This window comes from Toxorhynchites rutilus, chromosome 2 (genome assembly GCF_029784135.1).
Source record: "Toxorhynchites rutilus septentrionalis strain SRP chromosome 2, ASM2978413v1, whole genome shotgun sequence".
NCBI classification, from domain to species: Eukaryota; Metazoa; Arthropoda; class Insecta; order Diptera; family Culicidae; genus Toxorhynchites; species Toxorhynchites rutilus.
The window spans coordinates 299,733,097-299,747,866 of record NC_073745.1 but is presented as its reverse complement, the minus strand read 5'-3'; the positions used below and the strand labels follow the sequence as shown (position 1 = coordinate 299,747,866).

The 14,770-nt window shown below is 37.5% G+C and overlaps 1 protein-coding gene across 3 annotated transcripts in view; it reads left to right on the top strand.

Moving 5' to 3' along the window:
* LOC129768563 (E3 ubiquitin-protein ligase CBL) overlaps positions 1-14,770 on the top strand; it is a 220,672-nt gene that overhangs the window by 173,124 nt on the left and 32,778 nt on the right. For all 3 annotated transcript variants that reach the window (XM_055770294.1, XM_055770295.1, XM_055770293.1), the window contains one exon: positions 13,640-13,786. In XM_055770294.1, the coding sequence (XP_055626269.1) occupies positions 13,640-13,786 (147 nt within the window). The remainder of the gene's footprint in view (positions 1-13,639; positions 13,787-14,770) is intronic.

Genomic DNA, 14,770 nt, shown 5'->3' with positions numbered 1-14,770 from the left:
AGCTTCTGAAAATTATTCTTCCCCATCAGTAGAAAATTTTCGTATCCAATATTGTATGCGCGCCAAACGGAAAATGTTTCGCATCGTGAAAATTATATAATTTTTAATCGATTATTGCTCAGTTGCCGAAAGTTTCAAACTCAGAGAGTTCATTTCCCTCTAGTTTGCCTTCCAAATTGCCATCGTAAACCACACCTTCTCTTGATTCAATCACGCACAAAAAGCATACTTAAGCGATATTCTGGTGGTGAGACACATTCATTTTTGGAGAATATATCGACAAGACAACATCGTAATTGAACGAGGTGAACGTGCTGGACGATCTGGACGGCGAGAGATCGAGGGATTCGTTACCTAGCCTGATCTGACCCGAAAGACAAGCAGTTTGTTTGGAACTGTGAGGGAGGGCAGAAAAGCCGGGCCATCAGAAAGAGAAGAGAAGGTGACCAAGAGAGTATCAGAAAAGATATTATCGTTGCTGAAAAATAATTGCCAGTTCCCCTGGGAATTGAAAAATACATTCATGCGAGAGAGTTTTTTTTTAATGTTTTCTAACATATAACGCAGCGACCAAATACTTTTGGTTTTGTGATTTTTCAATCAAATGCAATCAGCAGAAAAGCTTCTGAACATTATTCTTCCCCATCAGTAGGATATGTTCGTTTCCAATATTGGATGCGCGCACAACGGAAAATGTTTCACATCGCGAAAAACATAATTCTCAATCGATTATTGCTCAGTCGCCGAAAGTTTCAAACTCAGAGATTTCATTCGCCTCTAGTTTGCCTTCCAAATTGCCATCGTAAACCACACCTTCTTTCGATTCGATCACGGACAAAAAGCATACTTAATCGATATTCTGGTGGTGAAACGCACCATTCTTTGTGTGGACACCAACTGGACAACATCGTTGTTGGACGAGCTGTGGACGGCGAGGGATCGAGGGACCTTTCTCAAGGCAATGAGGGTGGAGGTGTAATGCAGGAGTTAGAGTAGAGTTCCAAGGGCCTTTCTCAAGGCTAGAGACGAATGAACTGAAAAGTTTAAAGTCTCTATAATACAAAACCATTCTATACATGAAACGCATTCATTTTTCGTGAGGACATCGACAAGACAACATCGTTACTGAACGAGTTGAACGAGCTGGACGAGCTGGATGGTGAGGGATCAAGGGATTCATTACCTGGCCTGACCTAACCTGAAACGCATTCAGTTTGTTTGGGACTGTGACGGAGCGCAGAAAAGCCGATCCATCAGAAGAAGAGAAGACGACCGAGAGAATACCAGCATCGAAAATTGGTTCCGCTTGAGACATCGGAGCAACCGCCACACACACCCACACACACACACACGCGCGCGCAACTCTTTACGTTTGCTGATTATCGAGAAGAATCTGGAAAGAAGTGATCGTTGCTGCAAAATAATCTGCCAGTTCCCCTTGGAATTGAAAATTACATTCAAGCGAAAGAGTTTATTTTAACGTTTTCTGTCCATATAATACTGCGACCAAATACATTTGGTTTTGTGATTTTTCAATCGAGTGCAATTAACAGGTGGTTATCGAGTTAGCATTACCCACTGGTGGTGGACTTCGGGAAGAATCCGGTAAGATACCGCTGCTGTAAAATAATTTGCTAGTTTCCCTTGGCATTGAAAATAACATGCAAGCGAAAGAGTTTATTTTAATGTTTTCTAACCATATAACACTGCGACCAAATACATTTGGTTCTGTGATTTTTCAATCAAGTGTAGTTAGCAGGGAAGCTTCTGAAGATTATTCTTCCCCATCAGTAGGATATTTTCGTATCCAATATTGGATGCATAAAACCTTGTACCTCAAACGTAACGCTCTCGTTTTCGAAGTCCCCCAAATATTCATTTATTCATTCATTCAGAATGGATTCAGATTCGACAACACTAAATCAACGATAGTCCTACGTCACCATTGCGGTTATACCATAGATATAACCCACTCCCTGTTTTTTTTTTCGGACAACATTATTCAAATCAGCCCTCCGTTTTCCTTTACTTTTTTTATCGTCATCCCGATAAGGCAGAGAATGACACAAATGACGATAGAACCCTTCTCCTTTTGGAACCACGTTGGTGGTGAGCCCATGCTGGTTGTGATTTTGGCCATTATGAGCCAGGCTCCCTCGATACTGAAAGCCCATAAAGACGAGAAAAAAAACAGGATCAGGGATGCGAGGACGACCCAATTTTATTACCCATTGAAATTTGATACATTCACATTGGATGGCTGACTTCGAAGGGGCGGAGATTTCGGTCCCCCACTAATGTGATGTTTTTTGTGAGGAGGGAAATAATAAAAGAAGGAACACACTTTGTCATCCTTCGGGGCGGCATTAGCAATCGCGATCACTCGTGTAAAGTTAAAGTCGTTTGAATTTGTCAACGATTTTTTTTTCTCGGGTAGTTCAGTGTTCGAATTTTTGTGTCACTGTGTCACAAATTTGAAATGCTGTGGGATCATGATTCTGGGTGTGAATACACTTTATGGCAATCAATTTATTTTTATGGTCAACCATCCGCGACACAAGCCCTCGCATTCGATTACAAAAAATTAAATTGCATACTCATGGAGCGTGAATGCGTGGGATTAATAGCGAAACACTGAAATTACTCCTTTGTGATGTGTGATTGAACCCATTAATCAACTCCAGTTCATATCATTATTTGACAAATGATGTATTGGCTTGTTTGCAAAATCCATTAAACATGATTTAATATAGCTGATAGGTCGGAGCTGTAGTAGAATATAACAATATCTGCCACTTCTGTCACTGAAAAGCAATGCAATATTTTTCCACACTCGCGATCCATTAGAAATATTATCCAATTAAACCTGACGGGGTGACCTTCAATTAGTTGGCCACATCAATCGATCCCCACTTCAAATTATCCTAGGCGGGAGCGTCCATAAGCACTTGGCGGTGGATGGATGGCTTCCGTGGAGTGGATACAGCACTTACCCCACTGCATCGTTTACTCTTTTCTTCTCTCGCCATCTAATCGATGCGAATTCAATGGAAAGTTGCACTCGTGTGCATTTCCCTATGGAACATCGGTTCCTGAGTGCATTGGATTTCATTCTTAAGAATTGTGTATGCGCTACTGTGCGTCACCAACTCATCCGGAAAGACCTATGCATGCGGGACCCAATCGGGTACTTGTGTCGAGCACGTGTCAGAACACTTTCCTCCACGAGTTTTGTCGTTGTTATTAACACAATGTTGCCCGGATGTGATGCAATCCTGAAGGCTTGTAGATATGGATATTTTTCCTCTATTTTTGTCATAATTGAACATCCAAGTTATTTTTGTTTCAGTCCCAGAATTCGGAGCGATTCTAGGCATTGTCCAACCACGATGCGAATTTTCTGATGGTCACCCAATAGTCGCCACGCAACGTGCAATCCGTATACAGTGGCAATACCACGCCCTGTGGGCATGGATCTCGGTTGGCAGTTGGTTGTTTCGTAGACTGCGAAACTGGTGGCGTGTCACTGTTTGTTTGATGTGCACTACCGCAAATTGGTATAATTGGTCCATGGGTTTTTTGAAACAAAACAAATGCCAGCGTTTGGTGAATTCTGATCATTATGTTCGCATGTTTTGCGTTTTTATCTGCCTCCATGCTCGGTGAAATGGAAGTGCGATATGCGCGGTGCAACGGCACACACAGCGTCCGCTTGATTCAGTCTTCTGTGATTTTCTCACGGGGCTATGTCAAATTGGTCCTTTTACAACAATTATTCCTAGACTTCGTAAAGCTGTCGCATTCGTCGTAATGATGGAAATAATTAAATTAAAACTCTAATATTGCAAAAGCTTCAAAATTACTCTTTGCGATTATTGAGAAAATTGTTATAAATTTAAAAAGTTACACAATTACTCAAAAATTAAACCTCAAAACAATCATCACATCAAAACACTAGTTTCCCAAGCAGTGATAATTTTGTTATGTTGTATAGTATTGACATCGGTTTCATGAAAATAGAAATACATCGAATTTTGACGTAGAACTACGCCTTTCGAGAAAATACTGAAGTGATATTGAAAAATAGAAAATCGATCTCATAGCGAAAAATTTAACGAATTGAGCTGTCTGTGTTGTTGTGTTATTAGTCCAATTGAAATCTTTCTGCCATCATCGCTCTATTGTACCACTGATGGAATGAACAAACAATAATACTCTACAATGAAACAAAACTGTCCCTTTCGGGGTCTCCAAGAGTTTAACAAACATATCCACAATAAATATGCAAAAAATAGCCTAACGTAATACTACGTCAACTTTACGGTCGTGTCACAACCCTCCTGTAACTTTCTCGCCACTGAATGCATTCTCACAATATGCGCAAATCTAGCATAGTGCAGAGCTTGTACTGACGCGCAGTGTCAAAGCAAAAGAGAAATACTATGAATGATATTTGCGAAATCCATACATTTTCTCATTTACGATTTTCATCAGTCAGTCTGCTAACGACGCTCAGTGGTGGCTCGAATAAAAAACATACCGCAATAACTAAACTAAAGGTTAATCAGTATTGCCACATATGTTTTGAGGACTTTTTTAAACCAATGATCTGTAGATAGCTATTATAACAAGAGCGGTCAAATAGCGCAGCGCAAACTAGCTTACTCTAGAAACTGTGTAAACGTTCATCAATGATGGAGTGTGTATTTTATTACATATGCTTACTAGCGCCACGTGATTACTAACGGGTGAGTCATAAGCAGCGAGACTTAATTCATGTCACGATTTTCGCCAAACGCACTAAAGAGCACCTTTTTATGTGCGTTGTTCATACTAAGAATGTTTTCGTTTGTTTACGATGAAGTCGCTGAACAAAATTTTCTCCGAGAGCGAGTTTGACAAAAATTGCTTTTGTAAAAAATAAGAGAGAAAGAAAGAAAGAGAGAGGGTTGGTTTGAACCACTGAACCGATTTAGATGATTGACATATCAAAATGAAGTCAATGAGCTAGCTTTTTATTAAAAGCTATTGAACTTGCAAAAAAAAAATGGATTTAATTTTCGTAATTATTGATTGTAGTCGTTTTTTATTGTTTTCATGGCTTTGGACTAGAGGCCGCTTTTTATTTTAAGAGAGAGAAAGGAAAAAAGAGAAGGAAAAAGTTAAATAGAGAAGGAAAAAAAGGCCGCTTTTTTTAAGAGAGAGAAAGAGAGAGAAAGAGAGAGAGAGAAAGATAGAAAGAGAGAAAGAGAAAGATAGAAAGAGAGAAAGATAAAGAGAGAAAGAGAGAGAGAAAGATAGAAAGAGAGAAAGATAAAGAGAGAGAAAGAGAGAGAGAAAGATAGAAAGAGAGAAAGATAAAGAGAGAGAAAGAGAGAGAGAAAGATAGAAAGAGAGAAAGATAAAGAGAGAGAAAGAGAGAGAGAAAGATAGAAAGAGAGAAAGATAAAGAGAGAGAGAAAGATAGAAAGAAAGAGAGAGAGAAAAATAGAAAGAGAGAGAAAGACAGAAAGAGAGAGAGAAAGAGAAAGAGAGAGAGAAAGAGAAAGAGAGAGAGAAAGAGAGAGAGAGAAAGAGAGAGAGAGAGAAAGAGAGAGAGAGAGAGAGAGAGAGAGAGAGAGGAGAGAAAGAAAAAAAAAAAAGAGAGAGAGAGAGGAGAGAAAGAAAAAAAAAAGAGAGAGAGAGAAAGAAAGAAAGAAAGAAAGAGAGAGATGAAGAGAGAGAAAGGAAGAGAGAGATGAAGAGAGAGAAAGGAAGAGAGAGATGAAGAGAGAGAGAGGAAGAGAGAGAGAGGAAGAGAGAGAGAGAGAGAGAGAGAAAGAGAGGGAGAGAGAGAGAGAGAGAAAGAGAAAGAGAGAGAAAGAGAGAGAGAGAGAGAGAGAGAGAGAGAGAGGGCACTACGGTTACATTATTGACATTACCAACCCATCTTTCTTGCAAGAATGCTTGTGTCAATCAGTGTCGCCTATTCAAACTGTTCAACTGTTCTAGGCAATCTCAGAAAAAAACTTTAAAAATTTCGTTAGCGCAAACTAATAATGCTTGATACTATGCATTTGTAGGACATATGGGAATTGAATTTTCCGAATTTTCCCATTTTCCTTCAAAGTTTTCAGAAAATTTTCAATTGTGTTTCATAAAAACATACCAAAATTTATTGAAAAAAAAAATGTTTTAAAAATTTGAATTTATTTTTCTTAAAAATATTAATTCTCAGAAGAATTATATGAATAGCCCTTACAATTTCCAACAAATCGTTCATATATCGGAAGATGGGCACTTATACAGAGAAGAAGTTTTTCTAACAACAACTTTGTCGTGTTTTCTTTGAAAAAATAACAACTATTCCTAATTTTGTATAAAGTCAAGATAGCGATATAGTATGTTCGACAAAGTTTTAGATCTTATCAGAATATGAACTTTCGCCGAAGATGTCAACTTCCCATCTTTTATAGTTTCTGGAATATAGAGTATTTTTGAATGGAGACCTCTGAAAAAATTATCTTTTACTCGTAATATTTTTGTATGTAAAGTCTCGTGTTTGACATGTTCTGAATGTTTCTGAATAGAAAAAAGTTAGCAGAGCATGTACATCGCGATAATTTATACATACAATTGTTACGAATTAAACATTAATTGTAATTTTTCAAAGAAAACCATGAAAGGGTTGTTGTTCGAAAAACCTTCCATGTAAAAGTTCCCATCTTTCGATGTATGGACGACTTGTTGAAAATTATAAGGGCAATTTATATTTTTATTTTTTTTTTTGAGAATCTAAAAAAATACCTTTTAGAATAAAATAAAATTTTATTTTTCAAATTGTTTTTTTCAGCGGATTTTTTTTTTAAATTTTGTATTTTTTAATGAAAATATAAACAGTTTTCTACATTTCATTCTTTGATCCAAAGAAGGTAGGTATTATAGTTTTTGAGTTATAATTTTTCGTAAAAAATCAAGAAATTTTTTTTGGCCCTTTAAAAAAAGTAGTCTAATTCTTTTTTGAATATTTCAAGTATGCAAATCTGCTTAAAAGATCCATGTGTTTGTTTACACCCACAACGCTTCGCTGATATCTGAGATGGTGCTTCCAACTGTGCAACGGTGCAACGAGATAGCATGAAATTCGTCATAAATAGTGCCGTGTCGGATTCAACACAATGAAGATGATTTTTTTCAAATTTATGAAATTTCAATACTCAGCGAAAGTGTAACTATTCAAAAAAAATTACATAAAAAATTTAATCTACTTGCAATTTTACATGAAACATGTAACTTTTCATCTTAAGTTCTTGCGATATAACCAATTTTATATAATAACACCAATGTTGTGATGTGTTGTGATGCCCTGCAGCAGTACGAAAGTCATTCTCATTCTATAACCCTTTGGGGCACGGTGGTATTAAAAATGTCTCACCTTTTTGATGCGTAATAACGCATGGTGGAACATTTTTTGACCCACCTAGAAACGTTAGAATAGCTGCGTTCCCAATTTTTTTTTTCGGAACCTTCTTATATCAAGTAGTTGGCAACACCATTAGCAAATGTCAGAAATATATTCGATTGCGTTGGCATGGTTTATTATCATATAACAACACACCATTTTTTAAGGGGTCTCAGTAGCCACATTGGTTGCGCGTTCGCTTAGCGAGCGATCGATCGTGAGTTCAGAACTCAGGGCTCTCACTGACCATCTTTGTGTTGTTACAGTCTAACTACGTCCACGCAACAATCATCAGCGATGGTGATCGATCCACGGTCGAAATTAGATCGATTCATCCATACAACTGCTCTGCTCTGCAAGACACATCGGGCTGCTGTTCTATAAATAACTCAACTGGATCTAACTGAATAATGGATGAACAGAAGGAAAACTCTTACGCCTAAATGGCTACTGCGTGAATGTGTACAATATGCAATGGTATAGAGAGGAACACTAACGCCGAAAAAATGGTAACTGTGTAATGTGCTAATTATAGATATGATAAACATGTGACATGTACACGATTAAATTCGGCTCGGTTACAGCTAAAATGCTAATATTACACAGTTGCCATTCGCCAGTATTCCTTCTATACCATTGCATATGGTACATTTACACAGTAGTCATTTAGGCGTAAGAGTATTCTGTATTGTATTTTTCTTCCATTATCCAGTTAGACCACCGGACAGCGGAGAAAGTTGATTGATCATTGTTGAGCTATTTATAGAACAGCAGCCCGATGTGTCTTGCAGAGCAGAGCAGTTGTATGGATGAATCGATCTAATTTCGACCGTGGATCGATCACCATCGCTGATGATTGTTGCGTGGACGTAGCTATTCTGTACCAACACAAAGATGGTTAACGAGGGTCCTGAGTTTTGAACTCACGATCGATCACGAGCGAACGCGCAACCAATGTGGCTACGGAGACCCCCCTCAATTTTTTTTTCAATTTTGATTGATATAAAATTTCTGTGTGTTTCTGTATTTTCATTTTTTTAAATTCTGTGCCTCAAAGGGATAAATTATTTTATACTAGCTGACCCGGTAAACTTCGTCCCACCCAAAATTTATATTTCGTTATCACATCCACGTTTTCTTACTAAGCGCTGTTCATGGGTCCAATCGCAGAATTATTCAATGATTAGTCTTCTAATCTACCCTTTAAAATTACCTTTTACTATAAAATTCTTAGTACTTCTACCAAACCTCGACATTATATCAGATTATTTTCAGACACGATTCTCGTTCAAGATTTTTCAACCACTTGCAAATAACATGTTTCTCCGTTACGTTACATGCCAAATTTGGTTTTATTTGCTTGATTAATTCTCGAGTAATACAGAAACCAACCCCCCATCCCCTTAAGAGAGGTGGGAGGAGTATCTATCCACCATAGATTCATTTATTGCACCCTAAAACCTCCACATGCCAAATTTCATTTTATTTGTTCGATTAATTCTCGAGTAATGCAGAAATTTGTGTTCCATTTGTATGGCAGTCCCCCCTATGAGAGGGGGGAGGGGTATCTAACCACCATACAATCATTTATTGCCCCCTTAAACTTCCACACGGCAAATTTCGTTTCATTTGCTTGATTAATTCTCGAGAAATCTAGAAATTTGTGTTTCATTCGTATGGCAGCCCCCCTTAGAGAGGGGGGAAGCATCTCAAACTGTCATCCCCCCTTCCCCGGCCCCAAAAACCCTACATACTAATTTTTATGTCGATTGGTTCAGTAGTTTCCGAGTCCATAAGAATCAAACAGACAGAAAGACAGACAGACATCACTCCATTTTTATATAGTCCTAGAATAAAACTTAAAATACAGTTTTTCGTGTACAATTGCATGTAGCTTTCATTTTCAATAATATTTTTTTCCTAAATGGCTGCGATCTCACAAAGTATTGAAGTATAATCTATATATATAAAAATCTCGTGTCACGATGTTTGTGTTCGAACTCCTCCGAAACGGCTCGACCGTTTTTGATGAAATTATGCACAAAAAACTTGGTAGGCATGAGAATAGGACGTAAACTATACGTGATACCGCTAGGGCACCGATCACCAATTAGGATGACCCTATGTAGAAAAAAATCTAAATAACGTTTTTTTGTATTTTTTCTCTTAAACTTGGCATAAAAATACATATAACCTCAAAGGTTCACCCCCATTACTTATTTTCAATCACGACTTTTGTACTTTGGTATATACAATATCCAACTAATCGACCCGTCGTTCGTTTTTCAGAGAGAACGAATTTATTTACGTTGCTAAATGACAGATGGCGCTACACTCGCTTCATCAAACTTTCATTCACACATTTGCTAATAACTTCAATTTGGCTAAAGCCATGCAAATTGCCGGCGAGCTGGAAAACTTTTTGAATGAACATAATGAATTATTGAAATTCTTCAAATCAAATCATAAACGCTCGAATCGCAAGGTATCACGCAATCACGCTATTGTCATCGTGAAACAACAGATGGAGAACACGTGTATACATTCAATGTGTATGTTGTTGAAAACATTGATGGAGTCATGGTGAGCGACTGCACAGCGACGCGAGAAATTGTGATTCGATAAAGAAACAATAATCTGGAGTTCATCGTTGACACACACCGTTCAAGCGGCGCTCTCCATCTTCTTCTTCAATGGTACTAACGTTCCTAATGTTCCTAACGTTCACCATCTCAACGTAGAATTACTTGCGAACGATAGAGAAGAAGAGAGCGAACTATTGCGATTCTAGACAATCGAAGATGATGTGAGGAAAAATACACTCACTTGCGAGATGCTATCATGAGCAACGCCAACATAGCCTTTGCTATTGTCAGGCATAAACGCATGCGTTTTCATGATATTACAGCCAGTGTGTTCGAACATACACGAAATAAACAGGCTTCCAAAACAAAAATTATAAATGAAAATTGGCTCAGTGTCATATTCGCCTTAACTGAACAAAACATTCAATGCTCATATCAATGTTGGGTTCTGTAGTTCGATTAAAATTTTGTTTATTTAATTTGTCTACTTTACGACAAAAATGTGTTCCTATTTTCACTTTACATTTAACGTTCGAGAGAACAAACATACCAGTTTCGTTAATGAAATACATCGAATTAACAAAAGGAATGGCTTGAGTTTTATAAATTTTTGTAGGTGGTCATCGACTTGGCGCTCTATTCCTCGGTATGTCAAACGCAAGCATGAACACATAAGTCACAAACGTTTAACGTATGTGTAGATCGTTTAAACATTTAAACACACTTACAATACATTAGTTATTTTTTATTTAGCAATCAACATATTCACTAGAATTAATTTTTATGGCAGAACAACGTTTGCCCGGTCAGCTAGTGAATCTATATTTCCATTTTGGTGAGTCCGACACGGCACTCCTATTTATCAATATTTGTTGAATTGGAGGGTTCGATATATAGTAATTTGTAAAAAAATATCGAAAGAGATTTGTTTTGAGTTATAAAATTTTTAAACATTGAATTGAATTGGTCAGTAATATTTTTTAAAGGTGTATCAAGTGTGTTATTTTGACTAAATATTTCATTGATTTCTCAACAACATTGGTGTATATAATATTTTAATCAGACAATTGGATTGTACCTTAAAGGTGAAATATAGACATGTGTTTAAAGTGTTTCGATAAGGAAAAAAATATAAAAGATTTGAGCAAAATCGAAGCACCTTTTTGGTAGATCATTTTTATCATGGTATTGCTGTATTTGGCATTTTCCATTTTTTCATTTGTGTATATAGAATTTGGATTAACGACGTTCGAACGTTTTGTTACATTCTGGTGTATGTTTTTCGGGTGAATTTTATATGGATGTTACAGAAGCATAGCACAAATATTTGAAAGTCCGATTTTTTCTCAAGCGAATTGGGGTTGGAGATTTTTTTTAGCGAAATCATGGTGCGATACGTCTGTATTTATATTCCTTTGAAATCATTCGAAATAACTCGCAGCCATCTCATACCCCGATGCCGCCTTAAAGAAACTGCGGCGTAATCATTAAAAATTGAAGACCACTCCACTTCGCCGGCATGACGATTCCTGGCGCGTCGGATCGTTTTGTAGTGAATGGTAGAATTAATTGTGGAAATAAGAGGGAGAGCCCTCGAAATCCACGTTCCACGTCGTATATCGACATGATTGCTCACATAATGATTGTCCTCTTCTGTTCTTCAGAGGCAGAGGAGAAATTATCTACATCTTCGTTTTCTGCTGCTCTGATCACACCTTGCGCTTTGGCTTGTGTTGTCTGTCGGAAGGATGCTGGGGAATACCATTCTTTTTTTCTCTCCATACCACTCTCTCTCACTCACTGCTTCGAGAGTGTTGCTGAAGAGCGATGGTTGATGGGAACAAGAATGGAAAAACGGTAGCCTCAGAAAGCAATCTCTGCCGCCTCTGGGGGTTGGATTTCGAGCGAACAATGGAATCTTTTGAATCACAATTCGTGGAATGGATGGTCGATGTCGGCCCTGGATGGTGGTGGGGGTGTGGGAGGACGGTTTAAACAAATTGTAAAATTTAATGAGAATCTTATGAATTTCGAACAAATTGAATAAATTCTACGCCCACCGAGATACGAAGGCAAGCAATCAAATTCGAACCTTAGTTCCGAGATTGATCCGTGGGAGTGTGAGTACCCCTTCTAAACCTTCTATTTCCGGAGCATGTCTGATATTTATGGTGCGGAAGGATGAAAAAAAACCGCCCCTTGTTCCTCGGTTTCGCGGGAGGGTTTGAGAAAAAGAAAATCTTCCGAGCCCCGTTCACAGATTACGGAACAGGTGAATAAAACGAAAAAAGTGTTAGAGAATGAGCTGTTCATTACGGCGACGGTGAGAAGTAAATTAAAAATAATTGCTTTTCACCTTTCTCACCCCTAACTGACAGAAGGGAAATTGGAGAGCGAGAAAACGCTAGACAGTGTGCTTGTAACATTTATCCCACCTTTTCTCCGCATGGTTTTTTTTCGTTCATTCTACATGAAAGGGTAGACGCTAACCTTAACCCTCTATAAGTGGTGATATGTTTTTCCTTTACTTTTTCTATGTTATTATCTGCGAGCGCGGACTATCCGGGGTTAGGTATCCATTCTGCTTGATATTCACAGCTCTTGGTATGGATGTGTTTACTGTAGCTTAAGAGGATTTAAAGGAGTGGGATTATGTACAGAAAATCCGATGTAAACTGCAATCAAACTGTGGAATACACTTTCCAGGTGAATTTGAATAACCGCCACACGTTTCTTCTGCTGTGTTGAAGAAACGCCGTCAATGTATGTTGTATATTTTAATTCCAAACTAAATGTCTGATTTTTTGAAAATTATTTGCAAACTTTCTCTTCAAAGACAATGATTAAGCTTAATGCAAAGAAAAATTGCTGTAAGCCCCACTGTAATGTTCTATGAAACTTTCTCCACTCTCACTCGGCACACATCAGTCGACAGGCCATTTGTTTTAGAATAGTAATTATTTTTTCAAAGTTGTACTCTCCACTGCTAGAAGTGGTGGCTCCACATTGAATGGTACACTTTCAGACAGAAAAAACGCATTCTCACATGGAAAAAGCATCCTCCCCCAACCCTCCTTCTGCTTATCTTACGACAACGGCTTGAAGTTTTTTTTTTCATTGTGCCGATTTACACTTATTCGAAAGAGCAGCGGCTGGGGAAAATGGACACAAGCATAAAAGAGCTTTCCGCCCGTCACAAATGATTCGGAGGGCGAAACTTTTCCGTTAACAGATGAAAATGTGTGTTTGTATATGTCTTTGAAAAATGCTATGATATGCTTTCTCTCATATCAGAAAATCTGTTGACTCTCGAGTTCGCTTTCGTTTGAGCAATGAATGTAACAAAAAACAGGGACAGTAAGAAAAAAAAACATCAAATCACTATTTTCTTGTGAGTGCTGCGGGGAACGTTCACTTCTTTGGTTGGAAGTGTTTTGCTCGAAGCAAAAACAAGAAAAGTTATGTTCGAAATGTGTTGCGGTGATTCAGCCGCTTTATCCGGTCGGTTGATGAATATTTTATCCTGCACTTCTCCTCATCAGAACAAAGCAAAACCATATTCAGAAACAAAGCTAATCCTGTATGTTTTATTTTTTCTTCTCGTTCGTTATAGTACGCTGGTTCCTTGGAAGTTGTTCCGGCAGGAGCTGTCTCAGGTGCATCCGATCTCCTCTGGGCTGGAAGCGATGGCACTAAAAACCACCATAGATTTAACGTGCAATGATTATATATCAAATTTTGAATTTGATGTGTTTACAAGGTGAGTGTTTGATACTGTTTTTGCGTTTGCGCTGCCAACAATTTATTTTCTTATTGTAATATAACCAATTTGAGTGGAGAGAAAAAAATCATAATGGCTGATCCAAATTCAAGAATCTAATTCTTGAAAAACTTGAAAACTGCAACGAAGTTAGTGTAAACCAGGTTCACAAAAAAAATTAACACAGTACATTATCAGCATGAAACATACACCTGAATGTACTACTCACTTTAGGTGTACACATGTTTCATTATTAGAGGATATTTCTAGATTTATTTTTGATTGCGATCAGGTTCTTTGAAATAATACTGGACGGACTCGATCATATACAGTCTCCGATTTCTGTTCACTGTATGTAATCAAATCCGAGTCCAAAAATTATTTTTTTATTCGTTTTTTATGCACATATTTTTCGTTTTTTGAATATCAAAGAAAAATTTAATTTTTTTATTCATCCCCTCAAATCAGAGAACGCCTTCTTCACATGAAAAAAATAATATATCCAGAATCTCTGAGGTGATGAGCGATCATATTTGATGAAAAAAATCGTTGTACGCATATGTTCGAATTTCAAGACTGACAGAGTTATTGAACTTTTTTTTTTGTCTCGGACTCTGTTGCATTAAACTGCCTCTACATTAAAAAGTACGCTACGGAAGACGATCCTGTTACTCCCATTTGAAATGGGAAAATTTAGTACATTTACAAAACAAAATACACAAAATTAGTGGATTAAAACAACATTTTGGAAGAGAAAACTTAAAAATTAGCAATTTTTAATGTGTTATTATTAATTTCATCTGAAAGTTCATAGATTCGACTAGATTGTTTCTATCAATTAAATTAAAGCTCTCTAACCGCTCTACAATTTGTTCTTTGACACCCAACTTCTATCTTTCTTAATTTCGCTGCAATAACGATATAAACAATTCCTGGTGAAAAACCAAGCAAAATCTTCAAAAATCACGATTTTTACCTCACTGT